Genomic DNA, 10,033 nt, shown 5'->3' with positions numbered 1-10,033 from the left:
GAAAGAGTGACAGAAAGCAACTGTACATAGAGACAAAGAAATGGGTTGGGTACAGGACTTCACTACCCATCCATCCTTTATCCCACTGTTCGTAACGAAGCCATGATATATCACAAACTTAAATAGCACATATTAACTTCATTCTTATCTTTAAAGCCCACTCAAGTGCTACTTCTGGTACAAGGACTCGGCCTGACAGGCAACACAGCACCAATACTCTTTGTTGTTCTCCCCAGTGCATGGCCAACTTTTGGAAGACTGTGAGCCAGAAAACAGGGGTGCAACACTGAGGAACCACATGTTGCATTTCTTGTTGTCTAACTGAACTACGTTAAGAAGCACAGTTTTACTTCAGGTAGTAGTGCAATTACACCTAGGGGATTTTCAGAGGCTATCTGCCTTCAAATAAATAGGTGAAACATTTTTCACCTATAAGCCTTAAGTTCATAAAAATATTATTTAGCATATCAGATTTGAAAGGAGGATCTATTGCTGGCTGGTTCTGCATGGCTGATTGAGCATTTTGTTCTTGCTCTAACTTACAGAAGGAGCTCTGTATGCTAGGTCCTACGTGCATGTCATTTACATTTGCTCTAAAGCCCTTGGATCCATTCCAGTGACATTTTGTTCCTCTCAGCTATCTGTCCAAGTGAATAGACTGACTTTCAAGGCATCTGCCACAAAGATATTATCTCTCCAACAAGAAGAGGTTTATGTGAAAAGAAATGTATACACCTGCACTATGACAAGGAGAGAAGAAAATTTTTATTTGTAATGATAGTGCAGTTTTGCTTCTTTCATTGCTCTCTTTACTATGGCAGTGCAAGACAGGTCAATCCAATGATCTATGCAGGCTAACACGTGTGGAAATCTCAATTTCTATAAAATTATGTAAGTACTTTTTACATTTGTTCTTTTGTCCTCTTTCTCATCTTTTCTTTTCGACAACAGTTTAACACAGATTTCAAAAGAGAAAGTTAAATTTAAAGAGGCCAGTCGGCAAACCCTCTTCTCTCACACGCAGTAAAACATTTTTTGTCTCTTGCTCTGATACACAAACAGTTTCACACCATTTAACGGGCATTTTGCAGGGAGCGGGGTGGGTGTTCGGTAGATGTGGGGTTCACGTGGAGTGTTTTATTTGCTGGGATGCTGTATCAAGTATTAATGTAAAATTTGCCTGGACAAACATGCAGATATATTCTGTCACATATTCTGGAAAGAATTCTTCTCCTGTTCTCGTTTTGCAGATCACTTGAATATGCTGCTATTATGATAATAAATACCACGATGGAACCACTAGTCCTCTGTCCCTAAAGAACTGTAGACACCAGGGTGTTCTGATCACAGTGTGGGAAGTGGGACAAGCAGTTTTATGAGGGCAGATTCCTGCACATACCAGCCAAGGATAAAAAAAAAAATTAATAAAAAGTTTTAAGTTCGGTATTGACCAGGAAAGAAGGTCTTGGAGGCATGACCAATTTGTTATGCATTGAGCCAATCACTTTCTAAGGATGACTACCAGGTTACTGGTAGTCCACAGGTCAGGTAAATAACCACATCTCTTTTAAAACATACTTGTTTAACAGCTTGATAATAAGGGTATCGGATGCTGCAAGAGAACAGTGGAGTTTGACTAAGGACCGTGGCCCAGCAGGTTCAGGGAGTCACTCCATTGCATTGCACCGCATTAGACATGGTGTGTGTCTTGTACAGGCGTGCGCAGAGGAAACAGTATTTCCCCAGAATACTGATCTCGGCATGCATGGAACTCGCCCTCCACTGACAGCGTTTTCCAGATCAGTTAGCAGAAGCTTCTGCTTGCAGGGCTGGTGATAGCGAGCTCAGTGCCGTTTGGAAACATTAGGCAGGCGCGCTCCATTGTCTAACACTGGATAAAACCCTGTCTAGAGTTCCACATATCCCACCTGGACTCTCGTTGCCAGAGGTCTTCCTCAGGCCTGTGTGGAATCTGCCAGCTGTTCATCGGTATCTAAATGTTTTTCTATGGTACTGAAATCTTTTTCTTTAGAAAAATGAATAAAGCCCTTGATTGCAGTGAAAACCATTTGAGGAATTTATAAGGTAAAAGCACACGGGAAGATTTCTGGCCCAAATTGGGAATTGCATAAATTTGTTTCCTGAATTCAATTGCTGGCCATCAGATCCATTCATAATTTTCTCCAGCGGGTGGAAAATTATTATCCTTATATATATATATGAACTATTTCTTTACATCTCTGGGAAAACCAGAGGTGTTAGGTTGACTGACTTCACCAGAGAATAAGTCAAACAATTTACCTTTCCTTTAGGACTCTTCTGATTAGCAGGATACATGAAGATCCCACCGTACATCAATGTACGGTGAACATCAGCTACCATGGAGCCCACATACCTGGCACCATATGGGGAACTGCCATCCTGAAAAGCATAAAGTAAAGCATTATTTCTACCAAGATAGAAAATTACATTTTCTACAAAATGTAATTCTGTTAGAAAACAGGAATCAAAGCTGCTGAAATTAATGGCTGCCTCTGGACTCTGTAAATGTCTAAACCAGGTCAAATCTTAGCCTTTTGTAAGGCGTAGTGAATGTCTGTAAGGTTCTAAAATAAACACTTCAAAGAGCTGCATTCGTAGTATGGAAACTAGGGTGCCTGTAATTTGAGTGCACAATTTGGAATCTACTCCCAGCCTGTGAAAAAGCAAGGGCTGCGAACAGCAGGAGAAAACTTCTTCACATTGTCAAAACAAGGTACCGATTTGATTGCTGATCCTGCACTGGTTCCAAATACAGGTCATGAGGAGAGACGTCACTTTTCACTGCATGTCCAAGTGGTTCCCAGAGGACTCCAGCTTTTTCCTTCTTGGTGGGTTTTTTTTTTTTTTTTTTTTTTTGTTGTTTTGGTTTTTGTCAAGTTATGAAGTTGATCATGACATTCATTCTGCAGCTTACTTTGGGAGATAGCAATTTATTCACGAACGTAGTTTTCCTTGCTCTCAGCATAGAATTTACTGTTGTTGAAGGAGAAGTCATTTTAATTAGAGCAATCAAGGAAGTATTTGTGTTAGTCTCAGATTTGCTGGTCGTAAATATAATAAGGTAGGAAATATAGACAGCAAGCAGGATGTCTTGCACAAATAGAAGTTATATACACCAAATAAGCTCCACCCAAGGAGAGCGATGCATCGCTGTACTTTTATGAAGAGGAGCTACACAATACAAATGTACACTGAAGGAAAACTTTTTGAAAGCTGCTATGACAAGAAGCCAGTTGGTCTTTTGATAAATCCCTCACTCTGCTTTCAGTGCACCAGAGGAGGAATTTGCAGATCTGCAGAAAATTTCTAGAGACTGAGACATCATGCACACTTAATACACATAGACGTTTGTGTATTGCAATGCTAAAAGTTTGAAAAAAACATGTTTTTTCTGTCTCGATGAGTTGGTGCCCATCATAAAAGATCTTGGTGCTTTCTTTCTCCTTGGACTGATACTATATCCAGAGAAATACATAGAGAACTTTTTGAGAAACACCAGTTCCAAGACCTTCAGACGTCACAAGTTAGTCACCCTTCCCAGAAAAATCATTAAGGTTAGGTGGAAGAAAAAAATCCACAAGTGGGAGGAAAATACACGGAGAGAGAAAAACATGATTCTGTTTTGATACCACCTTTTCAAGCTTTTCTGTGCGACTGTGAAGTTTTGGTATTTAATCTCTTTTAAAATGGGAGTTGATTCTCATGAAATAAATTACTCAGTATAATGCAACACGAGTCCTAAGCTGCTAAATGTAAGAGTTGGATATTCGATGCAGTTGGCGGTAAAACTGGAAGAGAGAACTGTCCAAGCCAGGGTAATAACCCTTGCTCAGCTTGTGCTGCCTTCCATGATTCCTCTGTACGCATTAGGAGAACTATTGAAGATTCAGAGGAAAACAATACAAAGTGTGAAAGACGTGATGGATAAGACACAGCCTGAAGCTTTTATACTTAGCTTTGTTTAAACCTGGCCCTATTACTTTCAGGCAGAACTTAACAATACTCCTTATTTTTCATGGCTTACCCTTAAATAATTACATATTTAGACTTCAAATGAGAGCTTCTCCATCTCACAGCTGTTTGCACTGATTACTTTGCAACTGTAAAAATCTGAGGTAAGAAAAACCCTCCCACCTTAAGAGGTGTTAAAGAGAGACCAAAGCAGGTTTGCAGTACAAGAAAAGAAAATTTTCAGGGAAAGTCTAAAATTACCTTTAAAAATACAACCGAAGGAAGAGTTTTATTTTATGGTTTCAAAAGACGATGAAGCAAGTCTTAAGAAAAGTTTGTTAAGCATTAAGAAAAGTCATAGCTTATAGACTGTAAGCAGGCCCTGAAACAGACTGCTAAGGGCTGCTCCTATGACATTATCATCAAATAAGGAGTCTGCAACCCGCAGGCATAAAATTTGCTATCCTCAAGCTGCACAGCTAGGCCACGTTCGTAGAAAAAAGATACATTTGGGGTGTGTTGGATTTCCTAATAGTGTGCAGGTCATTTACACAGTTTATGTACATGGGCGGTGTTATGTGATGCTGATGAGATGCCACTGACAATTTTAGTTGCTTCTTACCCTGATAGAAATTTACCTGCTAGAAACACAATGCTGAGACCAGGCTGAGAAAAATGCAGGAGATAAATTCCTCTGTTCTGGTATGGTTCTCACTTGAACCACAGACTAAAATAAAATATTCTCTTCCCTTAGCATCCAGCTACCTTCATGGGAGGAATAAAGAGTCCTTTTAGTTACTAGAAATGTTACTTGTTCCTCCAGTTTGATCACTCATGCATTTGTCTTACAGATGAGAAAGTTAATAGGTGCTGCATATTGCCCTGGGGGCATATTGCCCAGGCGTTCTTCTCAAATGAAATAACAAAGCATGAACACTAGGAAGAATCATCCAAGTTCTGAGTAATGCCAAGCTGTGTGTTTGCCCAGTGAGCACTTCACACTGGTTCAGCTGGTGCTAATTAAAGAGCTGGAGAACCTTTATGTTCCCATGGTCAGTGTCCATGGTGTTTGGGTAAACTTGTGACCGCTCTTAGTTTCACCCTTTCTGCTGCTTTTCTCTGCTTAACCCAGAGGAACAGAAATGGCTCACAACAGATAAGTCCCGTGATTTTTGTTCTTCACAATGTAATGCAAGTCACTTTTTCACTTCTTTATTCCACTGATTTCTGACAGCTGTGTTCCTCCACAGCAGAACAAGACCAAGTTTTTCTTGAATAACTATGATGACTAGGAGAGTGGGGAGAAAACAGTCTTTTCTTCAGACTACAGCAGCAAGATCCTACATCTCTCACTCCACATACAGCTATGATGACAAAAGCACAGTGGGTTTTCTTAGATTTTTTAATGTCACTTGAGCACCGCTGGGCTGGCTGGCAGAAAAACACTTCATCATGAAATGTGCTGTTGATGAGAAGTTTTTGATGGCATGGCTCAGACAAATCCTTAACCAGGGAATGTCCATTACGTGACTCTCAACTAACAAGATGTTGACACTCAACTTCTCTTGTAGCTATGGGAAGCAAAGATAAAAATGAGTAGAATAATAAAGTATAATGATGCCCGCAGCATGTTCTGAGTTCTACCATCAACGAACCCATGCCTAGAGGCTGGGACCCTGTAAGCATTACTGGAGGAAGAACACACTTTGGGAAGGAGCTAGACTGAAATGTGTGCAGAAACTGTTTTGGCCCAGCAGTCCCCATTATACACTGCAGACTGCAGTAAACACGTTGCATTACAGGCAGCCTTGTGAACACGAGCTTGTTCTTCAAGCTGGTTAAGCAGCAGGAGATTTTTGATGCTCAACAAAAATTGACTTTACTCTGGACTCTCATTCCAGGAGAGATGTGTCTAGACAAATATTCCCAGTAAGATCTGCATGACAATGGTTGGAGCTTTACAGCTCAGCTGCAGAACAGCAGCACTTTTCCAGTGCTTCTAATTCAGAATTGATGCCTCAGGTGAATGGTGGTCCTCAAGAAACTTCAACGGTCAACATCTGTCTGATCTGGGATGCTGATCTTAGGTAATAAGATAAAATCTCTCCTCTCCACATAAACAGTTGATTTGTAATATTTGGTCACCAACGGCAGAGATACAGAACGCAGGACATGTTGTTGACAACATCCTGCATTGTTTGCTTGTTTTATTTTTAACTTTTTATTTTTCTGTGGCAACGTTAAGAGAGTCATCTGAAGAGCATGTTGATCAAGAACCACAGGAAGGAGGAAATAAAGGTAGGATCAAGGGGAAAAAAAAGGCTAAGGAAGTGAAAAGTAGCTGAAAGTAATGCCCAATCTCTTTCCCGACAAGTCAGTTCCTTCTCAAGCCACAGGCAGGGGCTATCCAGCAGGTTGCCTCTACTGCCCTTCTGCCTGCTGAAGAGAGGAAGATAAAGACCAGAGCTGTGCAATGCTCCTCCCAGATGCTGCCGAGAAGGAAGGAGCATCACCAATGTAGCTGGTTTCATGCTATGGAAGAGCAGCAACACCTTAACTCTCTTGTCTTCCCACAATGCAAATATAAAGCCCTTTTTAAATCAAGAAACCGAGTGATGCTGTTTCCAGAACTCAAGTCTGTAACAAGCTTTTAGGTGCACTTCCTCATGCTTCGTGGCCATAACATTGGAGCCTTGTCTCTTCTCATGCAGACAAGCCTACATCTTAGAGCAGCGAAGCGATAGGCTTGCTCAGCACCCTCGAGGAGGCTTCCGCTGCCCCAAATAACCCATGCACTACTGTGCTGCTTGTTTTAAAGTAACAACCGCATATCCTGCCAGCTTCTGTTGTGTTAGTACAACAACATTTTCAATAGGTTTTCCTAAAATGAAGCACAGACTTGAGATAAAAAAGTGTTTGCAAATGAAGATTTTTCTGTGTGTCCCCAGCTAAGAACTTAGTGAATCATGTGACAGAGATGCCTCCACTGAACCTGTAGTGAAATATCTCTGTCTGGTCTTTCCGCTGAGTTGGAAATTTCTTCGTTCTTTTAGTAGTTTCCTGGGACTGACTATTTGTTTAAGAGTTTTACATTAGACAACACCTGGGTGGTTTGCAAAAACACAGATTTATAAATCCAGTGTTAGTGCATTATACTGAATATATAACTCAGCATAACACAAGCAGAATGAGAAGCACAGATCTCCTTTCCTGCCCCAGCTGAGTCTGTTTTCAGTAAGTATGAAAGTTGTGCTGTGGGCTTCGGCTTCTCTCACAGCTGGACTGAAAGCAGACATAGAAGTTTCAATATATTGAAAATGAATATATTTAAAATGCTGTAATGTGACACCCTCTGTAGCTAAAATCTGGGTAGTATGGAAAAGAGATTTTGATAAGAGGTCAGCCTTGCATCTATTTCCAATGTAGTAAATTCAGATTTTCAGCTCAGAACTTCTCACAGGTCTATGGTTTAAATTCTTACTCATTACATTCCCCTTGTACAGCACCCCAAAGTTTTCTACCGGGGACACCGATTTTTACATAAGCCCTGAGTAAGTATTCTCAACAACTAATAGCATAAAAAATAATTGTATGTCTTTTATTTAACAGGAAGAGCATTAAAACCAGTTTCCTGGCCAAATTTAGTTCTGAGCTGTTATATGTCACCGTATTTTATTATGACTTACTGGTCACATAGCCACACTTTCTAGAGAGCTTCCAGCTTTTTACATTAAGAGCTTGTGTTTTGTCCTCCTAGCACTGACTGGAGGAAGTACAGAGCTGCATGTCCCTATGAGGAAGTTCATCAGACATGGGATGTGTTTTATCTCTCCGAGCTTTACCTCTCAGAAGATTACAATATAATCCCTTTAACCACAGAATATAGTGAAATCGTGCTTCACACCAGTTTGGTTTTTTCAACCTGAGGGCTGGGTTGTATGGCTCCATATGATGCAAGCAGGCAGTGCAAGAGTGATACTGCATTTCTCAGATGCAAGTGTGTACAGGAAGGAGAAGGTGACGCCACCCAGATCCCTGCAAGCACCTTCATGGAATCTACCTCTAGACCTAGCCCCCTAGCTGCACATATGACTGAGCTGCATACTCAGATAAGCTAGAAAACGAGCGTACCCCTGCATTTTGCTGGCACAGTTTCAGAGCTTTGTTGAAACACCTGGTTTTTCCTGAACAGCACATTTTCCTCCACACAGTGACAAACAACCTACGAATTTACTTACCAAAGTCTGACAGTTATAAAAGATGGCAGAGCACCAGAAAAAACCCACATCACGTGGTATGTGATACGTACCCAAAATGGACCTGATGGCACAAAAGGGGTACATGGGGCTGAACTCAGTGAGGCCTTCAGATCCTTTCTCTTTGGCCAGGACTGCGTGAAATGCAGTGCTTGTCAGTGCACAGTACTTTGGCTGCAATGCTAGTATTTCCTTACCTCAGGGAATTTCTTCTTTTGTAAATATTCTGTCATTGCAGGATCAAAATATTTCGCATATCCTTCATTGAGACTGTATGTCTTCCCTTTCTTCTTGATTTTAACATCCCTGTCCACCAAAATGAATTCACCGAGACCCTACAGAAAATTAGGATAGACCAGCGATTAGCAAGCAGCAGAAAACGTTGTTGACTCTCTGTCACAGTTGTCACACTAGAGACGGCATAAATGCTAGCACAGCTTGGTCCTTTCAGCACCAGTCTTGTATATAACTTCACAGTAAGATAAGTTCTTGTGCTAAGTTCATGAAAACTTTTCACAATGATGAAACAAAGAGCAATTTGATTGAACAGTATCAAAAGAACACTAGTCAACCTTGAAAGCATGTGTATGGATTGTGAATCTCTGTCCACAAATCATAAGGTTACAAATTAAAAAATGACATTGCCTTCTGATTTTTGGTTTCTTCTTGCATGTCTTGTCCAAACATCCTACAATGAATACGGTTAGCTACCCCCAGGTATTGCTGTCTGCAGCTTGACTGCGACTTGCACCTTCTCTTCCTCTGTCCCTAACCGGAGCAGTTCAGCTCCAAGTTCCTCCCGCTTGGAATGATCCTGTTTATGAAGCTTAAAATGAGTTTTGATAATAATGGATCCTTTTATCAAAAACCCTCCTATGTTATTGCCCACATCTAATGCTGTTTTCTCTAAAGAGTGGTCTCCTTCCTGCATTCCTACAGCAACAGTTGTCGGGCTTCTGGGCTGGGCACAGAAGGATGGCACATGTATGGGTATGGGTGTGTATTTGTTGAGATGCAGCTTAGAGGATTTAGCCATAAAACTAAATTGCACTCAGGAAATCAGACATCACTCTGCACGAACTATATTAAAAAAAGGTCTTCGCCCCAGGCTACACAGCGAACACGCCAAGGTTCTTCAGACAGAAAAACCAAGAACAAGAGAAAAGTAGGAGACCTTTAAGTGGAGGCAAAGACGTAGTTAAGAATAAATGTTCGAAGTGTTTGTGCAAACCAGTGGTCTGGTTTGATTGGACAGGGTTTCAAATGCTATTTAACTTAAACTCTCTTTCATTGAGTAGAAAAATCAAACAGAAATATTGCAGCCAACATACTCTTGTATTATTTAATACTTGTAAGGTGAATTTGGGATGCTTCAGGACATGGGTGAAAAAAAGAATCATGTAGGTTGCCTAGATTACAGGGACAAGGAATAACAAAAATGAGTAAACCCAAGCACAGACAGCTCTAAATGATAGTGGCAATGTGATTAACATGACTGTACCGGATCGAGCATGAAGCAGTCCACTCCTTGTCCTGTGGAGAGGGCAACCAGTGTAGCACTCCCGTACAAGGCATAGCCTGCAGCAACAATATTGCGTCCGGGCTGCAAAGCATCTTTTTCAGAGGGCTCACCGTCTGTTTCCTGAGGAAAAATTGCCGTTGGACTGAAGGTTAAATTCTTACGAGAAACAGTAAAAACAACATTTCAATAATAATGTGGGGCGTATTTTCTTTTGGTAAGAATGCAGGTCTTTCTTTGAAACAGCCAAAGCAGAGACCGTTCA

The 10,033-nt window shown here is 40.9% G+C and overlaps 1 protein-coding gene across 1 annotated transcript in view; it reads right to left on the bottom strand.

Annotated features, from left to right (window-relative positions):
- Positions 1-9,927, bottom strand: part of LOC104492544 (fructose-1,6-bisphosphatase isozyme 2-like) — a gene marked incomplete at its 5' end in the record, with an annotated part of 11,124 nt that extends 1,197 nt beyond the window's left edge. Inside the window, 3 exons of the mRNA XM_010135117.1 lie at positions 2,302-2,421; positions 8,447-8,584; positions 9,751-9,927. Coding sequence (XP_010133419.1) covers positions 2,302-2,421; positions 8,447-8,584; positions 9,751-9,927 — 435 coding nt within the window. The remainder of the gene's footprint in view (positions 1-2,301; positions 2,422-8,446; positions 8,585-9,750) is intronic.
- Positions 9,928-10,033: the final 106 nt, after the last annotated feature.

The sequence above is a fragment of the Buceros rhinoceros genome, unplaced genomic scaffold, assembly GCF_000710305.1.
Source record: "Buceros rhinoceros silvestris isolate BGI_N320 unplaced genomic scaffold, ASM71030v1 scaffold20234, whole genome shotgun sequence".
Classification (NCBI taxonomy): Eukaryota; Metazoa; Chordata; class Aves; order Bucerotiformes; family Bucerotidae; genus Buceros; species Buceros rhinoceros.
Note: the sequence above shows the minus strand (reverse complement) of the source record. Positions and strands in the feature narration are given on the sequence as shown.